At 42.0% G+C, this 25168-nt stretch overlaps 1 protein-coding gene and 1 pseudogene across 1 annotated transcript; one reads left to right on the top strand and one right to left on the bottom strand.

Moving 5' to 3' along the window:
* Nucleotides 1–1076: 1076 nt before the first annotated feature.
* On the bottom strand, nucleotides 1077–12451 carry LOC148046837 (vomeronasal type-2 receptor 26-like; annotated as a pseudogene).
* A 312-nt stretch (nucleotides 12452–12763) lies between these two features.
* On the top strand, nucleotides 12764–24884 carry LOC148046836 (vomeronasal type-2 receptor 26-like). The gene is made up of 6 exons (XM_087715000.1): nucleotides 12764–12771; nucleotides 14983–15274; nucleotides 16783–17628; nucleotides 23055–23181; nucleotides 23440–24139; nucleotides 24797–24884. Exons 1-6 carry the CDS (start codon nucleotides 12764–12766, stop codon nucleotides 24882–24884), a joined length of 2061 nt encoding a protein of 686 aa, XP_087571126.1.
* The last annotated feature ends 284 nt before the right edge of the window (nucleotides 24885–25168 follow it).

Here is a 25168-nt window from a genome sequence, read left to right as displayed (position 1 = left end):
TGCATAGAGTACCTTTGTTCCAAGTCCTCTGGCTGAACTCTTTCTTGGGGCCTTCGTTCGGCCCCCATTTCAAGTGGCTTCGCCTGTTGTTTTCTTCTGGTAACTTCAGCATCCCAGCTTGCGCTGTCCTCCTTTTGTCCCACAGACAAGGACCAATGGGGGGGGGATTGCAGGGCCCGCTATTTCCAACTCAGCCATTCTCTCAGGTAATGATGGATCAGTAGTTTCCTTTTCAATGTCCTCATCGCTTGCGTGCAAAGACATTTGTCTTCGTTTCTTCTTGCAAGTACACCCCCCACGGAAGGTTGTAATCTCCTGGTGGGGTGTTAGTGAGATTTCGCTTACTGTCAGCACCTCTCCATTAAATAATTAGGAAAGAAAGACCACGAGACTCCATGTGTGGAAATCAAGTGTACTTTTACTAATTAAAAATGATTAAAGGCATAGCGAAGCGAAATCTGAATATTTAGGCGCGAAAGCGATTGATATATAGAATAGCCCATTCCCCTCCCCTTGGCATCACAGTTACAGTCCAATCATAATTTTCCCAAGTGTCAGGTGCGAGATAACTTCAAAAGGCATCACGAAGATGGAATGTCGGTGCCGTTAATCCTGGCGGGAAACTCCCACGCATGCGTAGTCCGATCAGGAGCTGAACTCCAGAACCTTCCTCCAGCACAATTAGTAACCCCTCCCAAATACCATGCCCTCCCTCCCCATTTCATGGCAACCGAAGCAACAGAAAAGCAGAGGCTGACACCCACGCTATTTGGAAAATTTAAATTTAGCAGACTTGAACATTCTGATTCTACAAAAAACCACCCTACTTGGAACAGCTTATATTCTCTGACGTTACCTAATGTTCCTAGGTCCTTGGTTAGGACTCAAGCTGATGACTTGCCAACCAGCCCCAAAGACTGTGAATCCCACCAAAGATTAACCACATAATAATAATAATGGTAATCCCCCATTCATCCTTCTGTAGCAAAAATCAAACTACATGATTCCTTTAAATAGCAAATGGTCCTTTAATCATTTATGTCAGCATTTTTTTTATCGTGAGATCATATGGGGTACTATTTTGTCTTTATAAGTTGCTCCCTGTGGTTGAGGTCAGGGCGGAAAACAATGATGTAACATTTGGGCAGGAATATGCATCCCAGTAACGCAGCGCTGGAGGACAAGATGGAGAAGACCTCCACAGCTACCATGGCTTTTCCTTTTGTGCTCAGATAGGCTGGAAAGAAGGAGATCCACACACTGCAAAAAGCCAACATGCTGAAGGTGATGAACTTGGCTTCGTTAAAGCTGTCAGGTAATTTACGGGCAAGGAAACCCACAATAAAGCTGGCAATAGCCAAGATACCCATGTAGCCCAAGACACAGTAGAAGAAGAAAGCTGAACCTTCGTTGCATTGTAAAATCATTTCTTGGAGTTCTGATTTCATGTCCAACTCAGGGAATGGAGGTGATGTCGACAACCAAAGAATACACATCAATACTTGGAAGAGAGAGCAGGAAAGGACAATAGAAAAGGCCAACTTTTTCCCCACCCATTTCCTCATGTGAGATCCTGGTTTAGTGGCCATGAAAGCCACAACCACAGTGATGGTTTTAGCCAGTACACTAGAAATGGCCACTGAGAAAGTGATGCCAAAAGTTGGTTGCCTGAGAAAGCAGGTCACTTTGTCAGGTTGGCTGAGAAAGAACAAAGAGGAGAGAAAACAGAGCAGAAGAGAGACAAGGAGGGTGTAGGTGAGGGACCGGTTGTTGGCTTTGACAATAGCAGTATCTCGGTACTTGATGAATATCCCAAGTACCCAAGAGGTCAAGAAGAAGAAACATAGAGCAGCTGAGGTTAAACCCATTCCTAAAGTTTCTTCAAAAGTCAGAAAGACCAGCCGTTTCAGGATACAGCCTTTCTTTTCTTTATTTGGATAATGATCTTGTGCACATTCAAAACAGTCATCCATATCTGGAAGAAGAGTTAAGAATTTGTCAGATAAAGAAGTTTTTTGAATTGAATCAATGCCCATAGATTAAAATGATAAATGCATGTGGGGTTTTCTGCTAAGACTAATGTTCTTTACTCTACTCTATTTCCAGCACAAATTTTTCTAATTCTCAAGGTACTATACAAATTAGCTTATGATCCCCCACTCAATTATTTAATAAGTCAGACATTATTTAGCTTGGCTTACAAGGATTAGACAGTGATCGCAAGTTATCAAGATGACATCATAAAATAGGGGATACCAGGAAATAATGCTTTTAAAATGCTTTTAATATAACCTTAAATGTAAAGGTTCCCCTTGCACATATATGCTGGTCATTCCCAACTCTAGCGGGAGGTACTGATCTCTGTTTTAAAGCCGAAGAGCCAGGGCTGTCCAAAGATTTCTCTGTGGTCTTGTGGCTGGCATGATTAAACACCAAAGGTGCATGGAACACTGTTACCTTCCCACCAAAAGTGGTCCTATTTTTTCTACTTGCATTTGTACATGTTTTCGAACAGCTCGGTTGGCAGAAGCTGGGACAAGTAACGGGAGCTCACACTGTTTCGTGGCACTAGGGATTCGAACCGCTGAACTGCTGATCTTTCTGATCGACAAGCTCAGTGTCTTAGCCACTGAGCTGCATCCGTTAATATTTTATTCTGCCTCAAAAATGTTTTTTTTAACTTAGTGAACTATCTTAGGAAAAAAAACAGTAAATGCAAATGAAGTTGAACATGTGAAGAAAAATAATTAGATAAAGAGATCCTTTGATCATAGAAAATCTATCACTCAATGGATACCTAATTTGGGGCTGTATTTGGAAAATCTACCTGGTAGAATCTTATGGGGAAACTTTGATTCCTGCAAAACAGACTTTAATCCACATTTGCAGAAATGTATATTCAGGCTGAAGAATTTGTGAAACCATTGATTATATGCATCCAAAAATCTTGCATTGCAATTTGCTTCAATCTACCAAACAAAAATGGATGGAATGTTTCACCTACCCTTTTGATTTGAAATCTTTCCTTCTGGACATGGAATACAATCATAGCAACAGAATTGCTCTCCTTCCGTTCCTTTCTTCCAATATCCAGAGGAGCAATGGTCATTACATAGAGAAATTGGAAGTGCCTGGTCATAAACATGAAAGATTTTGAAAAGGGAGATTTTTAGATTTTTCGAATGCATTATGGCAGGAAGCAATATTTGACTTGGCTAAGGACTACTAAATTTTTATTAAACTTGATTTATAAATGTATATAGATTCAATGTCTTTTCAATTAATAATTGCAACCCAACTATGAAATGTTTTCTCACTGTCAATGTCAATTTTGTAAACGTAGAGAGTATTTGTTCAGAAAATACCTTTCTTCTTTCAGAAAACAGAAATTAGATTTATAAATTGTATAGATTTATGCAGATATTATGTTGAATATGGCTTTATGGAGAAATGCATCTTCATTTTATCATAATGGATCACAATCTATTCCATTAAATGTGTCCCTACCTGGTTAAAAGCAAAGTGCCAGACAATCATATCTCCATCGATAAATAATTCTTTCCCTTCTTGAGCATTGGGATCTATCTTTCCAACTCTAACTCTCTGAAAGGATCTGTTTGGAAAAGTGATCAAGTTGGTGATGTCGAATCCTCCTGTTGCTTCCCCTTTCTCATTCAGGAACACTCTCTCTCCAGCTGAATTGTTAAAAGAAATGCCTTGAAGAAATGAATGGAGCTACTTGAAAGGGAATGAAAGAGAGAAGATGTTGAGAGCAATATAATACAGAAGAGATTGTCATATTCAGGTTTCATTCACTCATTCTTCCCATTCATACAGTAATGCTCAAATAACGACACTGAGAAAATTGCTAATCTATATTACATGTTCTGTTTAGGTCTTCTCTATTAATGATTTTAAGAGGGACGCGGTGGCTCAGTGGGTAAGACGCTGAGCTTGTCGTTCAGAAAGGTCAGTAGTTTGGTGGTTCGAATCCCTAGCACCGTGTAACGGAGTGAGCTCCCGTTTCTTGTCCCAGATTCTGCCAACCTAGCAGTTCGAAACCATGTAAAATGCAGGTTAAAAAAATAGGGACCACCTTTGGTGGGAAGGTAACAGTGTTCTGTGCACCTTCATTGTTTAGTCATGTCTTTGGACAACACTGGCTCTTCAGCTTTGAAATGGAGATGAGCACTGTCCCCTAGAGTTGAGAACGACTAGCACATATGTACAAGGGGAACCTTTCCCTTATTAATGATTTTAAGGAAATATAGGGAAAAAATCATTCAATAAAAGCAAAATGAAAGCAATCTATTTTGAATATGATTTGGACTCACTATTTAAACAATGAATCAAACCTACACCATTCATAATCTTGTTCTTCACAGATCCTTCTTCATTGGTACAAAGTTATTTGATACCTAGAGAAGGATATGACAAATTGCCTTTCACCAGATTTTAGTTTCTGAGATTCAAGAGAGCTTCGATAGGCTTATACAGAGGGAAAGTATTCTGTCCCTATTCATCAGTCATTACGTCCATCCATCCATGCATCCAGGCATGCATCCATCCATAATGTATCTGTCCATCTGATCTGATCTAATTTAATCTAATCTACATTAATATTTTTCAATACATTAAAAAAATGTTAATAGTGCTATTATGGAGGATATATAGGCTTTTATTTGAACCATAACTGAAATTAAGAGTTAATCTATATTTGAATAAGATGCACTACACAAGTGAAGCATGTAGTCATTACCTGCCAAGGCTGTAGATTTGAAAATTCAAACCTTTGACTTCCTCTGTGTGGGGCTCTTGATCTCGCAACCTCATGCAAAGAATGTGCCACTGCATAAACAGCATTGTAGATGCTGTAGCTTTGGCCAGTCATCTGCAACTCAAACAGAGTTGCAGGCAGAGTCTCCACATCCTCTTCTCCACTGCAATTTTCATCGGACATTGAAGGTGAGTCTTTATTTGAAACTGAACAGTCAAACAAGTGCTCCCAAACTTCGCGAAGAAATCCATCTTTGTGGGTTGAAGGCTTGATAACTTGAAGAAATTCTTTGAAGCCACGGACCTCTCATGAGTGCACTGTAAAGGAAAGAGCCCCATGGTACAACTGGACATCCCAAGCCTTTTGAAATCCTGTCAGTGTGAAATCAATCGGGAACATCAGGATCCAAACCTTTCCAAACAACGCAATCTCTCTGTTTTCATGATCACGTAGAAACACAACAGTTCTGAGCCACGGAATGGTGAATGATTCTCCATAGACAAGAAAGACATTGGCTTTCTGATCTACCAGTTGTTTAGAAATGATTGAGATTTCATCAAAGAGTTCTTCCAAGGAGGCTTGTTGGGGAATCTTTTGTGTAAAGGCTAAACAGATCCCATTTTGGGAAAGCAGCAGATGCATTTTCTGCAAGAAATGTTCTCCCTTGTTCTTATCAAATGTAAAGACTCCAATCCACCTCCATCCAAAATGGAGAAGAAGTTGGATAGCTCCAATGTACTGATGGTCCTCTTTTGGCACCATGCAATAGAGTGAAGATAATTTGGTAGCCTGGAACTCTTCTTGGGCAAAGGATCCGTAGGTTAACTGAACAAATAAAAGGCAGTCATTCATAAGAAGGAAAACAATATGGAAACTGAATGAACTGTAATGGTTTCTAAGCATAGGTTGAACAAACAAAACAAAGAATCATTATTCATGACAATGAAGGGAAAAATATGAAAACTGAATGACCTCTAACCTTCATTATAAAAGAAGACCAATTTATCTCTTACTCCTCTCCCCAAATTACCTGTGGAATCTTGAAGGGATTTATACTTTCTGCCATATAGGAAGAAGTAGAGGCATCTAATCCTCCAATGATGGCCATGAGATTCTTCTGGTTATCACATTTGTAGTTAGGAAAAAATCCCTTAGACTTGAAAAGCAGGTCCAGAGTTGTGCGATAGGTCATCCTTGGGTTGTAGTAACTGTCACAGACGTGGAACCCGATAGTGATGTTAGGCAAGATCTGGGAGTCTTCATTGATCTCCTTCACAGCAAAGGCCAAGGCGAGGACATGTTGATAGAATTTGGTGACTACACTGCCAATAAGTTTTTTTTTAAAATACTATTGGTTAATACATTGAAACATTGTTATAATTATAATGTAACCTGCTATGCCGCCTACGGTCTGACCCAAGCATAGTACACAAAATTGTCTGCTACAACGTCCTATCTGTCAATGACTACTTCAACTTCAACCACAATAATACACAGGGAAACAAGACATACAAACTCAAGGTAAACCGCTCCAAACTCGATTGCAGAAAACATGACTTCAGCAACAGAGTGGTCAATGCCCGGAATGCACTACTCAACTCTGTTGTTGCATCCTCAAACCCCCATAACTTTAACCTTAAACTGTCTAGCGTGGACCTCACCCCTTTCCTAAGAGGTCTATAAGGGGGCATGCATAAGCGCACCAGTGTACCTACCATCCCTGTCCTACTGTTCCCATTGATATGTACTTACTTCCTTTGTTCATCTCCATGTTTATACTTCTACCTGTTATCTTGTACATGTTTGACAAACCAAATAAATAAATAAATAAATAAATAAATAAATAAATAAATAAATAAATAAATAAATAAATAAATAAATGAATGAAATTTGGTATCATTTCCAAATGAATAATAAATGATTCTGTCTCTGATGGAACTAGGAGGACAAGAATTGCACATAATAAAATATGGCATTAATATACAGAGCGTTTCCATCTATTTCCATGTATCACAATAAAGAAGCACTATAGCAAAGAATATAGTCAACTTTTTTCCAAGGTACTACTTTTATTTTCTTTCAGCTTAGCATAGAAGAGCAAATATCATTCATTTAGGGCTTTTGCAATAAGTCATAATGCAGATCTTTTTTAAAATAATAATAATAAGTTCAGCTCACCGAATGTTCTTCAAAAAACTTCTTTTGTTGAACATTTAATGTATGAGTGAAAAAAGACTTTAAGAGTTTATTTTCATGTAAAAGACATTCACTTAAAGAAAATATTTATTCACCCACAACCAGATACTCAAAAGACAAAGATGTTACATTATAATAGATACAAAATCTGCATTATGCTCATACAGATTTTTAGTCATATAAGAAATATTTGGGGAATTCAGTAAAATTTGAGAACACATCTGAAGGAGAGAAAAAATATTACATTGGAAAGGGATAAGGCTTTAGAGAAGGATGGTCCTTTAATTCAATGTCATAAAATTGGTAAAAAAATTGAGATGCCATCCCACCAATGATGAGGTCCCCAGGCTGGAACCATTCATGTGGAACAGGGAAGGCATCACTTGCAGGGCATCTTAGAGTAACTACTCCGTGCACCAAGAACAAAAGAAGGAACAACATCTCCACTCTATTCTCCACTCTATTCTTATGGAGAAAAGGTTTGAGTCTATCAGTGAAAGAGAAGGTCTGGCAGATAAAACAGGAGGAAGAGAATCTGTGGAAACGAATCTCACAAAGTCAGCCTCATCCTTTACGGCCTCCATGTGGCTCTAGTCATATATATATGGATTGTTTTCAATCCCTATTTCCTTCTGCGCAGAATGTTTGATATTTCAGTCAAAGAGAAGTGCTGGCAGATAAAACAGGAGGAAGAGAATCTGTGGAAATAAACCTCACGGAGGTTTATTGTGGCTCGAGGAGTAATTATATGGGTTGTTCCTTCAGCTGAGAACCTTTGGATAATAGATTGATTTCAGCAATTTGTAAGGTATGTAATTACCTTTGAAATATTGGCAAGCTGATTTTTTTTTTTACTTTGCATAGCTGGCCAACATCTTTCTCTCTTTTGGATCACCTAATAATTGACAGATTGCTTTGAAAATACTTCAAGAAGTAGAATTGGGATGATGTTTTGGAGATTTTTTTTTCACTTTTTCATACTTCTTCAAATATATTCAGTGAAAAGTTATACATCCTTTTCCTGGATGTTTTAATCCCTATTTCTGGAGGCTTTCATTTCTACTAGTATTTATTCACTTTTGCTCATTATCTATCTGTTGTGGCCCAGCAGGAGCTGTTGGAGCTGCCACCAGACTCCGACAGCGAGGACCCCTATGAGTCGGCTCTGGAGGATGTGGAGGACCTTGGACAGGGTTCCGATTCCAAGCAGGGCGCAGAGAGGCTGGTTGGCCACCAGGAGGCACCTGAGACTTGGAGCAGTGGGGAGGAGACAAGGCAGTGTGATCCTGACATCATGCATTGGAGCAGTGGGGAGGAGACAAGGGAGTTGGTCCTGGATGCCCGGCAACGGAGGGCTAATAGGCATAAAGAACAGTTGCGCAGTTACAGGAGATAAGTGAACTCAGCTGGTGGTAATTAGGCTCCTCTCAAGACTATAAAAAGAATGGCTTTGCACACGCTCGTCGCAGGAATCAACGTGTTTACTGGAGAACTGGAGAGCTGGAGAACTCTCAGGCTAGCTTGGCAGGCTGGATTGCTGCCAAGGTTAGTCTGTGCTGGATTGCTGACAACATCTAGTCTGTGCTCGACTGCTGCCAAGGTCTAGTCTGTGTGTTAATAAATCCTTGAAGTGTCTTTGTCTCAATGTGTTTTGGCGTAGGACGAGGGGGGTTAGAACATCTATCTATATATATAAGCCAAATACCACGCACTCATCATGAAAACTCCACAACCGCAAAGCCTACAAACTTGAAATTTGTCACGAATGTTCCTCTTGGCTTCTAGGTTGCTTGCTAAGAAAGCAATTTTCAAAATGACCCTCAGATCATTAATTATACAATAATTAACATGGTCTGATGCTAAGGAGATCTACTTCCCCTCCCCACCTGAAAATGTATTCAGCTCCTGTGTGACAGAGTTAGTCTAGAAGGTGACAAACTCCTGTCCTGCTAACCGGATATATCACTTGTTGGCTCCACCCCTTGCCCAGTTTAGTGAAGGGAGGGAAAGTCCCTATATGTCATGTGACGTCGCCGTGACAGCATGACTTTGACACCCCTGGTCTAGTGGATTCACCACTGACAAGGGAATTAGTCTTATTAGCCACCATTAGGCATGGTGCCTAGAGGTGGAGCTCTTGTCTCACAATCAGGAGGCTGTGAGTTGAATCCTAGGTAGTGACAGCTACTTGTCTCTCTGGGCACTGAGTAAATATTAGCTGTGAACTCTGCATTAGTGACACAAAGGGGATCCTGCCAATAAACACTCAGCTCAATTTTCCTTTCTTTTAATCTTAATTTCTGGGAGACCCAATAACTTTTCCTGGCTTGAAATATGGAAGAAAAAATGTTAACTCACAAAGAACTATCAATAATTGAGATATGCAATTCTCTTGTTTTATTAATTAATGATTAGGAGTACTTTAAAGCACCAAACTCAACAATTCTCTTGGTGACCAGTGACGTGCGGTGAGGTTTATGGCTGGTGAGGCAAGCGGGCAAAAGTCACCCTATGTTGGACACAGCGGCAGGGTTTTTGGATGCCCCGGCACTGTGTCCACCATAGGGGCGGGACGCCTCTATGTCGGACACAGTGGCAGGGAGGCTTTGGCCTCTAGCGCCGGGGTGGCAGGGTGGCTTTTGTGCAATTTTTGCGATAAGACTGTTGTGTTACTGGAAAGATACAGGTTGACAATGAAAGTTAATAATAAAAAATAGTCGATTTTGGTGATCAATAAGTAGGAATTTAGTAATTTTAGATTGTTTTAGATTGTTATTAAATGTTTATTTGTTAACAAATAATTAACTATAATAACAATAATGAAATGATAATGGATACAGCTTAATGATATATACATGTACTGGCAAACTAGTAAAAGAAATTTGGATATAAATTGCAAATTGTAATCTGGGAAAAAGACCTATAAATTTTATTAGCAAATTGTAATCTGGGAAAAAGATCTATAAATTTTATTAACCAATTTTTATTCAGATTTTGTCATAAAGGTGTAATGTTTTTTGGGTTTGACGAGAGGGTGTTGGATATAAATAGTAAATGATTTTTAGCCAACTACAATAAAAACAAGGAAATGTCAATGGATATTGTTTAATAACACACACACACACACACACACACACACACACACACACACACACGTGCTTTGGTTTTGGCACAAGAAACGTGGATGCAAAATTTAAACACCAAGTTGAAAAAAAAGGGGGGGAGGTTTAGAAACTTTATTAATTAACTTTTATGTTAATTTATGTTAATGTTATTGGAGGATTTTTGAAATAGGTAATGAATGCTATTATGTGGTTGTGTCTTTAAGTATAAATGATTTGAGGTAAAAGCACGTTCAAATAATTTAGTCAAATGAGAATTGTGGTACATTGATAGTAAGACTTACAAAGATTTTTGATTAAAAGTGTATAATCTAATATGAACTATAAGTAATGACTATGGAAAAAATGAACGAAAGTTATCTGTAACCAATCGACACGCTTTCTACAAGATGTAATGAAGGATAATACTTGTCTCTCTGTGTGTTTTTTTGTTTAATTAAAATAAAAAAACTTTTCAAAAAAAATTGCCTGGAAAGAATTTAAAGATGTAGTTGGAAATATTATTGACCAATACACAGCATTAAACCATTTTCAACTGACTGTCAAATTTCCTACAGCATAGAAGATGAAGGAAATAAATAATAAGTTACTCTTTTATAAAAGTGTAAAATGTATCAATAAGGTGTGAGACTTTTGCTACTGTCTCTTGCTGTTGCACATTAATCATCAAATGTGCTCAGTAAAACTTGATGACTTGCGAAAAAACTAACTTCTTTTGAAAATACAGACATATGCCTGAAGCAAGGCTACCATTTGATGAGATAGGAAATGTCAGGGTTCCAAATAGCATCCAAAATTAAATCAAATTCCAAGGCAAAGGATTCCTCAAAGTTCCAATTTATGAAGAGAGCCATGTTGGCACATCTTGAATTACCCAAATCTGAAAGCTTCCTGGTTTTCCCCACCCAGTCGAAAGTTCAAGATCTTGCCCCCACACCCACAAGTCCCTCACATGGTCCAATCTTCCACAGTCATGCTGGCAGTCCCACCCATCCAGATCCGGTCAGGTGCAGGGGTGCAAAGACAAAGGATGGCTTTCTAGAAAGAGTTTTATTATCCCTACATACCATCTAACTCCATACAATCGCCCCTCCCATTTTCCCACACTAGAAAAATGCATAGTAAAATAACAGAAAGTGTGGCAGGCCAAAGATCCAACAGAAAAGATGGTTGCAGGCCTGACAAGAACATCCACTGCCTAGAGCAAAACTACAAGAAAACAAAGATAAGGTAACTGGGACTCTGCAGGAAGGGTCATGCTGACCCTTTGTAGTGTAAAAAGACTTAAAGAATGACTTAGGAGGAGGAGGAAGTCTTCTTAGGCACGGTGTGCATTGCTTAGGGGATATAAAATGCATAGCTTGAAACTGCTTTATGCTCTCCTTGTACTCAATCCATTTGGGAAGGATTTTGGAGGCCGTTCTTGCAACCAATTTTCATTTTTCTACAATAAACCTTTGAATTGTGAACTAGACTGGTTTCTGTATTGCAAGAATTAAATTAATTGGGTGTAACATCTCAAAAAGATAATGAACGGCAACATATCACTGAACATTTATTTTCTTCATTCACATTTGGATGTCTTTGCAGAAAATCTAGCTGCAGTTAATGACAAATATAGTGAAAGATTACCCTAGGACATTAACACAATGGAAAAATGGTATCATGGCAACTGGAATCCATCAATGCTGGCTGACTATTGCTGCAAACTGCACTGAGATGCATCAAACACTGAATCTAATTAAAAATCAGCAGCAAAAAACTTTTGATCGTGAGGAAGAAATTCGTATCAAACACATTATGCAATTTGTTTTTAAAGTTATTATTTTTCTATGGAGACAAGATTACTCTATATTTAAAGGAAACAATATTATTAATTCAACCTGGAAGGGGAATATGGGTGGTGCTTGAACAGCATGTTTACAAGCAAAGCCATTACTCTCAATTGACCCTGGTTGATGCAGTTATCTTTCCTGCAATTACTAAAAAACCCTTTATTTTTCTTGGCCATGTTCAGGTGACTTTTAAAGACCATGATGAAACAATGACTACATGTGCAGGGTGATTTAGAAAAAAACCTTTCAATGTTGGTGTTGAAGATTGGAGCAAAGGTCCTACTCAGATAAGTCAATCAGTCTCCTGTCCCCTTTCCTGGTTTCCATAATTGCCTCTTGCAAATCTTTCCTGCATTGTGCTCCCTGCTGATGAGAGAGGGACAACAAGAAGATGGTTTCATATTGACTATCTCTACTTAAATAAAAGAAGAGCAGTGTTGGAGGGAAGGTTGAGATTCATGTCATCCAACCCACTTCACAAGAGGAGGATCTTTGGCATCTTCTGGCAGATCATCATCCATCTTTGGGCTAAAGACCACTAGTGAAGGAGACTACCCGGCTTTCTGTGGACGCCTTTTTAAGACCATACCACAGACCATAGGAATCCAGAAATGTATCTAAAGAGAGCAAGGAATGTTCAAATGGTGCTGCACATGATATTCCTACTCACGTTGCCTCAGTTAGCATGCAAAATTTTGGGTCGTGTTAAGCTCATTTCTTTTCCACATGAGTCCTTTCAGCCTGGGGATTACATCATTGGTGGGATCACATCCCAGGTTATTCAAATCTTTCTCTTGCATGATTTCAAGTTTCCTCCATCAGAAGATTTGAGGATGAACAGGTAAGGGAATTCCTCTAAACTTCCTTGCATGGGTTTTTACTATTTAAAATACCCTTTTAATGGAAGATATTTATCTTTCAATGCATGTGAACTGAGAAATGTTGATGGTACGTCATAGAACTTTAGATAGACTAAGGCCATTTTCTTGTAAACAATGTTGTGGGAAAACTATTTTTTTCCCATTTCTGAACTCCCTTGTAGAATTTGTAGCTATATGATTTCTTGGTTATATGCCATCCAAATGGTAACCTTTCAAATATGTTAAAATTATCCCAACTGCACAATGATCTTGGGAATGGATTTTAATTTCAATAAGTTTGGAAAGGTGGCTAATTTGATCATCCTGGACTTATCTGTGATTTTTCCTGACCACGGTATCTTGTAATTCCACTGGTAAGAAAATCATGACTTTCGTTTTTTTTGGACTCCCCCCCCCAGTATAGATTAAAACAGGCAATGGCAACTGTGGCTCTGGAGTCACACGTAGCTCTTTCATCCCTCTGCTGAAGTTCCCTGTCCCTCAAAATATGTGTCACAACCAGGGGTGAAATTCAGCAGGTTTTTGGAGAACCGGTAGTGGAAATTTTGAGTAGTCCTTAGAAGCCGCCCCAGATTTGGGATTTTGCAGTATCCTTCCCCTAGGAGTGGAGAGGGAATGGGGATTTTGCACTATCCTTCCCCTAGGAGTGGGGAGGGAATGGGGATTTTGCACTATCCTTCCCCTGCCATGCCCACCAAGCCATGCTCAAAAAGCCGGTAGTAAAAAAAAAAAAAGAATTTTGCCACTGATCACAACCGCCAATGTGTGACCCCTGCCAGCTAATGATTTATTTTAGCTTTTTGACCCCTGGTAGGCCAACCTTTGATAAATCTAAGAAAAGAAAAGTTTCAGAAGAAAACAGAATATTTAATGGTCCGTGGGCAGATTCATCGACTGTCACTGATTAGGCGACTGATTTATCAATATATTTAATAGGTTGTGAGGAATTGGCAAAGAAGTTGAATGTTTCAAGACATTTCCAGAATAAACACTCAGCCTTTGCTGAAAGATATCTGGATAGAAATGAGAGAGTAAAAACCATTTCAGAACTGAGGTGGAAGGTTGATCTAAGTAAAAATCATTTCAAGAAGTGAATGAAGTCTGCAAATTCAGCTACATAAGCTAGCATGCAGAAATAAAAATTAGTTTTCTCTGTAGTAGTTCATTGATTTCATAAATCCAACACACTATAGCTTTTTTATACATAGCATAAAGCTAAAAAACCATACATGCAGTGTTATCTGTATTCCAGATGTCCAAAGCGTTTTGTGGCTCCTGGTGTTTTGTTTTCTGTGGGAAACGGGCCCAAATGGCTCTTTGAGTGTGTAAGGTTGCCGATCCCTGGACTACAGTTATAGAATTATCTTAGTCATCTCTCAAGTAATCCTGCAGTTTGTCCAAGGCTGGATTCATTGAAGGGGAACAGGATAACTGGCCACAGCCAACTGGCTGAGGCCAACTTATCATGGCCAAGTTGCCAAAGCCGATTCATAACAGCCAACTCATCCTGGCCAACTCGCTACAGGACAACTCGCGATGGCCAACTCACCATGGGGAAAACTCACCATGGGATAATTTTAACTATTCCATTCTATTAAAAATAAATAAAACATATTAGAATTTTTGCCATTCACGTTTCCTTCTCTCCCTCCTTTTGCATCCTTTTTGTTAATGATTCAATTCCACTAATCCTTTGATATTAGTCTAACCAGGGGTGGTATTCACTTACCTTCCCTAGCGGTTCATAAATATGAGTGCGCACATCTGCATTTGGCGAAAAAGGGTCTAATTGGGATGCCATAGAGCCGGAGCTAGTGGGCGGGGTGAGTGTGCAGGGCCACCCACGATTTCTGCTACCAGTTCGGGCGAACCACTCCGAAATGTAGAATATCACCTCTGAGTCTAACTCTTGTCACGCAGTGAATTGTTCTGTGGTGAGATGGCTGTGGTGAGTTGCCATAGTCCTTATCGAAGGTCCTGTGAAACTACACTCTTGGACCTTCTTTTGACCTTCTCCATTTCTATTTCATCACAGCCCAGCCATGAGTTGGTACGTCTGGCCATTAACATCAGGTAGTTAGTCTTGGCTGAGGATCATGGGTTTTCTTAAAGAATGTGCAGGGCTGTTTGTGGTGTTTTCCTATGAATTATGTGTATCGTTTCCCTTTCAGAATGATCCCCAATTTTTACCAGCACAATTTAGCCTTCCAATTTGCTATAAACGAGATCAATGGGAATCTGAAGATCTTGCCCAACATCACCCTTGGGTTCTACATCGTGGACAGCTACTCCCAGGAAAAATTCTTCTATCACATTCTTCTGCAGCTTCTTTTCAAGTCACATCAATTTTTCCTCAATTATAAATGTCACTCGCCAAAGAATGTGATAGCGGTGATTGCAGGATTAACTTCTAATATTTCCTTCCAGGTGGCACACATTTTAAGGATGTACAAGATTCCACAGGTCAGATCCACTGTAGATTGGGAAAGTGGTTGGTTTGAGATATTTACATATTTCTTCCATTGTTTTTATCTGCTTTATCTCTGTGTGGAAGTGGGCAATGGGAGTAGAAGTCATGATGTTCTTTTGAAGGATGGCCCTTTCTTTCCATGTGTTATATGTATGGTAACTCTTCCATCATGCACCGATTGGTGGAGTAGAGCATATCTACTTCTTGTTGATGCATCCCTCTTGTTGGACAAGGGCTTTGCTCCTCTTATCTGTTACCTGTTATGTTTATCCAGGTCAGTAGTGGAATCCTGCCGGTTTAACAACCAGTTCGGTGATTGCGTGCTCTGTGCCCCTATATAGTTTTAACAAAACTTACCTTCCACATTACTTCTGGGGAGTAGCACAGCTGATACATGGCAATCTCTTCTGCCATGTGAATCAGCTGAGAGGATATAGGTAAGTGTTATGGCCCAGCAGGAGCCATTGGAGCTGCCACCAGACTCTGAGAGCGAGGGGCCCTATGAGTCGGCTCTGGAGGATGTGGAGGACCCTGGACAAGGTTCCGACTCCAAACAGGGCGCAGAGAGGCTGGTTGGCCACCAGGAGGCACCTGAGCCTTGGAGCAGTGGGGAGGAGACAAGGGAGAGTGTGCCGGAGAGTGAGTTGTTCCTGGATATACGCCATCGAAGAGCTACAAGGCATCAGGAACAATTACCCAATTACAGGAGGTAATTGCGCTCAGCTGGTGGTCATTAGGCTCCTCTCCAGACTATAAAAGGCTACTTGTGCACACGGCCCTCTTTGCAGAAGTCAATGCAGGATTGAATGTCGGAGGACAGTACTGGGATCTTGGCAGGCTGGATTGCTGCCAAGCCTTATCTGTGTTTATTGCTGCATGAGTTTGTCTGCGTTGCTGCCAAGGTCCTTATCTGTTTGTTTTGCTTGGCTTTCAGCCACCGAGGTTTTGGTGTCTCATTATTAAAGGGCATTCCATTTAAGCTTGTCTCGGCATTCGTTACTGGACGGAGGAGAGGGTCAGAACAGGGAAGTAAAGAGCAGGCATGGGTGGACGGGCCCACCGGATCGTCGGAGCGAACCAGTTTGCTACCCTGCTGATTATCAGTGGTACCGGTTCACCCGAATCAATCCGAACCAGCTGAATCCCACCCCTGATCCAGATCTGTCCGTCTATCTGTCTGTCTGTCTGTGTCTCACATACTCTGTATAAAAGCATTTTTATGCATGTAGGTGTGCTAGTGTGTGTGTGTTACAGGGAAGGGTATTTATTCTTGGCTGGAAAGTTGCTCCTGAGACAATTTCTCAAAGTTTCATACTTTACCCCCTATATGCTTTTTTTCTTAACTATTTTGATCCTTCCATTAGTTCCCTGAACTTAAGCTACAGAAGTGAAGATTTGTATTGTCTTTCAAAATCAGCATGTTCTTTCATGTAATCTCTCATGTATCCCGACTCATCTGCTATCTTCTCTCTTACTTCTGAAACGTCTCCTCTCCACTTAGCTGGCCTATGGATCACTCCCCTCTGAAGAGAGAAATAGACTGGATCCTTCCTTCTTCCGTATGGCCCTCAGTGAAGACCACCAGGTCCAAGGTATCATTTCTCTGCTAAATCTTTTTGGATGGACTTGGATCGGACTCTTTGCTGAGGATGGTGACAAGGGAGATCATTTTCTGGTCAACCTGGAGGCTTTGTTCTCTCAGAATGGAATATGTTCAGCTTTCACTGAAAAACTGCCCCAGAGGGAGAAGCAGAGCATGAATGATTGGCATAACATCAGTGAGCTTGTGGGAAGATTTCTGCTCCATTTGACTCAGAGCAGAGTGAGAATACTGGTTGTTTATGGAGATACACTGACCCTGATGTGGCTGAACAACTTCCTATCTGAAGAAAATGATAGATGCAGTGAAAAAGCCTGTGATGGAAAAGTGTGGCTTATGACAGCCCAGATAGATGTTGCATTGATGAGTCAACAGGGAGAAACTGCATTGGACTTGTTTCAAGGGTCTCTTTCCTTCGTCCTGCATTCTACAGAGATTAGCGGGTACCAATATTTTCTCAAACATCTCAAACCAGGCCACAGCCCACAAGACAGGATTCTTAAATGTTTCTGGGAGAAAGCTTTTAAATGCCATTTTTCAAATTCAGAGAAACTGATAAAAAATCCGTGTACTGGGGAGGAGAACTTGGAGTCGCTTCCTGCATCAACTTTTGAAATGGCCATGAGTGGGCAGAGCTATAGCATCTACAACGCAGTTCATGCTGTGGCCCAGGCTTTGCATTCTGCAGCCTCATCGCAAGCTGTTTTCAGGAGAACATTGGGTGGCAAAAGTCTTCAGTCATGGCAGGTAATGTGTCAATGTATATTTTCCAGGGGAACAGTTGCATAACATGATATTATTAATACAATTTTCCATGTGGAAGAATGAATAATAATGTAGAATCTTGGCGGGGGGGGGATGAAAATCAGTGGGGAAATGTTCATGGAAGTTGGAAGGGATCTTAGTAATAATCTACCCTGTTTCCCTGAAAGTAAGCCCTCACAGAAAATATTCAACACTGCAGCAGCCATGAGGTGGCCATGCTCTCTGCCTCCTGCAGCTCAAAAATAATAAGACCTCCCTGAAAATAAGGCCAAGCACTTATTTCAGGAGTCAAAAGAAAATAAATATTGATAATTGACATTTGCTATTGTCAGCGATGGAATCTATGTTTTACCAGGTTTGAGATAAAAGTAAATGACATATGAGCCTCGGTGGCATAGTGGTTAGAGTACAGGGAGCAATAGAGGATGGCGACTGCAGGGATAAGGACTGAGCCCCGAAAATACCAGCATTTTTCCTTCCATTTGCAAGAGCGGTGCAAATTAGCCTCGAACTCTGGTCTCCTACATTGGGGCCCTTATATATCTTTGGGAAAGAGACTCTCGAATATACAGCCCGCTAACCTCCACCAGTGGGGCAAGACTATACGGATGCCGTTTACGAACTTTGGAGCTTTATACTCAATCTTGTTTGTCTACAGCCACCTTATATACTACGTACTTTTGACTTGGTGGCTAAGGACATTTCCCCAGGACATAAGAAGGGAGAGGAGCAGACCATCGCTTCCTCCATTGTTTCCATATTATTATATACTATAACTGCGCGATTTTAAATAGAATGCTGAGTGTATGGGAGTTGGCTGGAATTGAATGAATGGCCCACTTTTAGTAATTGTTACCTTTGTATTTTATATGTTTTAAATTTTTACGTGGGAATTGTTAGAGTGGATAAATGAGAATGTTTGACTCGGAGGACCTGCTGGGGAAGGCGGGAGGAACCGGGGTGGTTGGGGGGACCATGGACATGGGAGTGGGCCGGAGCATAGCGGTCGTGACAGGGAGAGGCAGATACGGCGGGGACCTTAGGGCTGGCCATTATCGGGGAAGGAGGGTTCGCTACATTACAGAGATCCCTCCTTCCGGCCCTAGGAGTCCCACTCCAAGACCAGATGGCGCGAGTAGTCAGGACCCTGGTCTCAGGCTGTTGTCGCTAAATGCCAGGTCTGTTGTTCACAAAGCTCCCCTCGTCCGGGACTTAATTGTTGACGAGAGGGCAGACCTGGCATGTATTACTGAAACCTGGCTGGGCACAGAAGGAGGAGTCCCCCTTGTAGAGATGTGCCCAGAGGGATTTCAGGTGCTTCATCAGCCGAGGGCCCAGGGAAGGGGTGGCGGTGTGGCTATTGTAATCCGGGAGTCTCTGTTACCTCGTAGGATCCCTGCTCCGGAGCTTGTCGGGTGTGAGTCTCTGCTGATAAAGTTGGACCTCAAGGGTCAGGTGGGTCTGCTGCTAACGTACCTGCCTCCCAACTGCGTTGCAGCATCCCTCCCCTCGCTCCTCGAGTCAGTAGCCGAGCTGGCAGTTGAGTTCCCCAGGCTTATAGTTCTGGGGGATTTCAACTTGCCATCGCTCGGTGAACGCTCTGATGGGGCGCAGGAGTTCATGGCTTCCATGACAGCCATGGGCTTGACCCAAGTAATTCGGGGCCCAACCCACGCAGCGGGTCACATGCTCGACCTCGTATTCCTCTCGGAGCAGTGGATGTGTGATCTTGGTCTGAGGGGTAATGAGATCATACCCCTGTCGTGGTCAGACCATTGCCTACTGAGGCTTGACTTCCGGAGGCCAAACCCCCACCGTAGGGAGGAGGAACCGACCAGGTGGTTCCGCCCCAGGCGACTTATGGACCCTCTGAGGTTCCAGACGGAGCTTGGGGTTATTCCTGATACCCTCGCCCACAGTTCGGCGGAGACTCTGGCCGCCGCCTGGTACTCGGCGGCGTCGGAGTCTCTCGACTGGATTGCGCCACTACGGCCCCTCCGGGTCAGTGGATCCCGGAGAGTTCCCTGGTTCACCGAGGAACTCCGGGAGAAGAAACGCCGGAGGAGATGCCTAGAGCACCAGTGGAGGTCCGATAGGTCCGAGGCAAACCGAGCACTCTTAACTACCTGCACCAAGGACTATGTCCGAGCATTAAGAACTGCAAAAAGATCATATATTTCTTCCTTGGTTGCGTCCGCCGAGTCACGCCCAGCCGCCCTGTTCAGGATAACCCGCTCCCTCCTTAATAGGAGGGAGGCGGGAAACCCCTTGCAGGGTAGGGCTGAGGATTATGCTCAATTCTTGGCGGACAAAGTAGCTCGGTTTCGATCGGACCTGGACTCCACCGCAGTAGACCCAGCTGAGACACAGGAGGATCATTTGCCACATCAGCTCTGGGTTGAGTTCCAGGAAGTTGCCTCTGGGGATGTGGACAAGGCCATTCGAGCTGTAAGTGCCTCCACTTGTATTCTGGACCCGTGTCCCTCCTGGCTGGTGGCTAACAGCAGGGAGGTGACACATGGCTGGATCCAGGCGGTTGTCACCGCCTCCCTTCGGGAGGGGCACTTCCCCGCCGTACTCAAAACGGCGGTGGTGAGACCCCTCCTGAAGAAACCATCGTTAGATCCAGCCATTTTAAACAACTTTCGTCCTGTCTCCAACCTTCCCTTTATCGGGAAGGTTGTTGAGAAGGTGGTGGCCTTTCAGCTTCAACGGGCCTTGGAGGAAGCTAGCTATCTTGACCCCTTCCAGTCCGGCTTCAGACCTGGTTACAGCACAGAAACCGCTTTTGGTCGCATTGACCGATGATCTCTGGAGGGCCAGAGATGGAGGCTATGCGTCCATCCTGGTTCTCCTTGACCTCTCAGCGGCTTTCGATACCATCGACCATGGTATCCTTCTGCGACGACTGCGGGAGGTGGGAGTGGGAGGCACTGTTCTGCGGTGGTTCTCCTCCTACCTCTCGGACAGGTCGCAGTCGGTGTTAGTCGGGGGGCAGAGATCGTCCCTGAGGCCCCTAACATGTGGGGTACCCCAGGGTTCGGTCCTATCACCCCTACTATTTAACATATACATGAAACCGCTGGGCGAGATCATTCGGAGGCACGGTATAAAATACCACCAATATGCGGACGATACACAATTGTATCTGTCCGCCCCGTGCCAACTCAATGAAGCGGTGGACGTGATGAACCAGGGTCTGGAGGCCGTTAAGAACTGGATGAGTGTTAACAAACTGGTACTCAACCCGGATAAGACCGAGTGGCTGTTGTGTTTCCCCCCCAATAATTTGGCTAATACACCAACGCTTAGGCTGGGGGGTCAAATTCTATACCCCTCAGATAGGGTCCGCAACTTAGGAGTCCTCCTGGATCCACAGCTGACTCTTTATCACCAGCTGTCGGCTGTGACCAGGGGGGCATTTGCCCAGGTTCGCCTGGTCCGTCAGTTGCGGCCCTACTTAGATCGGGGGGCTCTCACAACAGTCACTCGAGCCCTTGTGATCTCCAGACTGGAATACTGCAATGGGCTCTACATGGGGTTGCCCCTGAAGTGCATCCGGCGACTACAGCTAGTCCAAAATGCAGCCGCGCGAGTGATAGTGGGCGCACCGCGGTTCGCCCACGTTACACCTGTCCTCCGCGAGCTGCACTGGCTACCTGTTGGTCTCCGGGTGCGCTTCAGGATACTGATGACCATCTTTAAAGCACTCCATGGTAGTGGATCTGGGTACTTGAGAGACCGCCTTCTGCCGATTACCTCCCTAAATCGACCAATTAGATCGCACAGACTGGGCCTCCTCCGAATTCCATCTGCCAGTCAATGCCGACTGGCGACCACACGGAGGAGAGCCTTTTGTGTTGCTGCCCCGACCCTATGGAACGAGCTCCCCATGGAGATCCGCACCCTCACCACTATCCAGACCTTCCGCGCAGCCCTCAAGATCTGGCTCTCCCAGCAGGCCTGGGGATAGGTTCCTAATTACCCGCCCGAGTGTTTGATTGCTGAATGAAAGTTGGGTTTTATTATTTTTCTGTTGTTCACATATTGTTTTGTTTTGACCTTGCACCTCCCATCCCCTGTGGTTGTAAGCCGCCCTGAGTCCCCTCAGGGAAAAGGGCGGCATATAAATCCCAATAAATACCTAAATACCTAAATACAGTACTGCAGGATACTTTGCTGCCTGTGGGCTGCCTGCAATTTGGCAGTTCAAATCTCACCAGGCTCAAGGTTGACTCAGCCTTCCATCCTTCTGAGGTGGGTAAAATGAGGACGCAAATTGTTGGGGGCAATATGTAAATTGCTTAGAGCCGGCTGAAAAAAGTGGTATATAAATCTAAGTGCTATTGCTTTGCTATTGCAAACATTACTTGGGCCAAATTTCTGTCATAACATTTTTGAAAAATGTATATTATTCAAAATTAATAATTTATATAATAGACCAAGAGTTTCACAGAAATGTATCTGCCTCCCTGGCGGGCTACTTACCAAGCTCTATATTTCCTTTTTCATCAGCTCCACTTCTTTCTCCAAAGTATTTCTTTCAACAACTCAGCAGGAGAAACGATGTCCTTCAATGTGGAAGGGGAAGTAGAAAGTCAATTTGACATCACCAACCTGCTTACCTTCCCTAATCATACTTTTCAGAGGCTTAAAGTTGGAAAGCTTGATCCCAAGTCTATGGAAGGAGAACACATCTTCCTTAATGAGGATGCGATAGTGTGGCATGCAGCTTTTAACCAGGTGTACAACATAGGATCCTAGTTTTATTTTATTTTATTTTAATTACAAACTCATTAGGGTAGATCATGAAAGTTAGAACTCCAGTCTCTTCAATCAATCAATCAAACAAACAAACAATCAATCAGATATAGAGCTGGAAGGGACTTTGGAGGTCTTCTAGTCCAAACCCCTACTCAAATAGGAGAACCTATATCATTTCAGACAAGTGGTGGCACAGTCTCTTCTTAAAGACTGTCAGTGATGAAGCATCTACAACTTGGGAAGGGAAGCTGTTGCATCAGTTAATTGCTGTTCCACCAGTTAATTCCAGGCTGTTTCTCTCCTTGATTAGTTTCCATCCATTGCTTCTTGCCTTGCCTTCTGGTTTAGTCTCCAGACCTTTGATCATCTTAGTTGCTCTTATTTGAACTTTTTCCAAACATTTCTCAACATCTTTTTTTGTAGTACGGGGACCAAAATTGGTTGCAGTATTCCAGGGGTAGTCTTACTAAGGTTTTATAAAGTGGTACTAATACTTCAAATGATTTTTATTCTATGTCTCTGTTTATACAACCAAGTTGGCTCATGTTCCCCTCTTAATTCTCAGTTCACTATAAAGCAAAAAAGATTATCTCTTGAATATTGATGGATATATTTTAATTCTAAATTATCTTTATTCTAGATAGGTGGTACCCCATTCTGTATGCAATGAATATTGCCAACCAGGTTTTCAGAAGAAGAAGAGAGAAGGACATAAATTTTGTTGTTATGACTGTGCCCCATGTCCAGATGGGAAGATTTCAGACCAGAAGGGTAGGTGAGGCTGTATAGACTGTATTCCAAAGAGAGGGACCCTCAGTCATCAGACAATGTTATTTAGATAAAAATGCAATGTCTCCTTCATTTAGAATGCTCACTTCAGATACAAGCTAGGATGCCCATTATGTACAAACTATGTTTCAGTAGAAGATTGTAGGATGTATCTGCCTTCAGGAAGAAATATGAACAAAAATTCTCAATCTGTCAGAATGGAATGTGGTCATTTTCTGATATCTCATCTTTTTCTTCCAGATATGAATGATTGTTTCAGATGCTCAGAAGATCACTATGCAAATGAAGACCACACTCAATGCATCCCAAAAGTGATAACTTTTCTCTCTTATGAAGAACCCTTAGGAATCAGCTCAGCTTCTGCTGCTCTGGTTTTCTCACTGACCACAGTCTTTGTTCTTGGAACATTCATTAAGCACAGAGATACTCCAATTGTCAAAGCCAACAACCGTGATCTCTCTTATACTCTCCTTGTCTCCCTTCTGCTCTGTTTCCTCTGCCCTTTGCTCTTTCTTGGCCAGCCAATGAGAGTCACGTGTCTTCTGCGACAGCCCACTTTTGGCATGACCTTCTCAATGGCCACTTCTTGTGTCTTGGCCAAGACCATCACTGTAGTGGTAGCTTTCATGGCTACTAGGCCAGGATCCAACATGAGGAAATGGGTGGGGAAAAGACTACCCAACTCCATTGTACTCTGCTGTTTCCTCATTCAAGCAATTCTTTGTTTTGGGTGGATGACAATATTTCCCCCATTCCCAGATCTGGACAAACATTCATTTACCAAACGTATCATAGCTGAATGCAATGAGGAACCCATTGTGATGTTTTTCCTTGTCTTGGGGTACATGGGGCTTCTTTCCATCATTAGCTTCATGGTGGCCTTCCTAGCCAGGAACCTTCCAGAGAGTTTCAATGAAGCCAAGTTCATCACCTTCAGCATGTTGGTGTTTTGCAACATTTGGTTAGCTTTCCTTCCAGCCTACCTGAGAACCAAAGGGAAAGAGAAGCTAGCTGTGGAGATCTTCTCCATCTTGGCCTCCAGTGCTGGTTTACTTGGTTGCATCTTTTTCCCCAAATGTTATATTATTCTGATCAAACCAGAGTTGAACAGCAAAGAACAGCTGACAAAGAGAAGGAATTAGGGAACTGATATATTGTGGAACGATCATAGCTTTGCTCACTCGTATCATTATTTTTTAAAATGTTATATGGCGTGTTTATATTAAAGGTTGAAAAACATTTACGCTTCTCAGATTAATTGAATATATACAAATATCCATCTGATAGATTTTAACACAAGTTGTTGCTAGGTTTGAATTGTGAGCCTGTTAAACCTATGCTTTACTAAATGGAAATTAATTGTGGTTTGATTACAATTGATATGGTTATTGGCAAGACTATTAGTATAGTATATTTTTCTCATTTTCTTTTACTATATATTATTTTCTAAAATGTATTCATTATTTTACTTGGTGGATTTAAATTAAATTAACTGTTAAGCTGGTGTTACCCAGGTATTTATTGATAAGGGGAAAATATCCAAGCATAATTTCTCATGTTGGATTTTCCCCTATACCCCTTATGGGGTACTGTGAAGATATTACCATGGGAATTTCACTCTGTGGTACATTAGAATCCAGTACAGCAGAACCAACAAAAAAGGCTGTACCTTAACTGATATATAGGTACACACACACACACACACACACACACACACACACACGTGTTTGTGTGTGTGTGTGTCCTTTATTTGCGCTGATAACAAAGGCAACAGTAAAAATATTGGGTGTCTGTCATGATGGACTCTTGTGACGAGTCGATTGACAGATGATGGAAGCAGTTAGCTTCCTCCATAATTGGGGCTTACCAGGGGTTGTGAATATATATATATATATATATATATATATATATATATATATATATATATATATATATATATATATATATATATATATATATATATATATAT

This window comes from Thamnophis sirtalis, unplaced genomic scaffold (assembly GCF_051295495.1).
Source record: "Thamnophis sirtalis isolate CommonGarterSnake01/CBP01778 unplaced genomic scaffold, rThaSir2_p1.2 scaffold_4, whole genome shotgun sequence".
Taxonomy (NCBI): Eukaryota; Metazoa; Chordata; class Lepidosauria; order Squamata; family Natricidae; genus Thamnophis; species Thamnophis sirtalis.
Note: the sequence above shows the minus strand (reverse complement) of the source record. Positions and strands in the feature narration are given on the sequence as shown.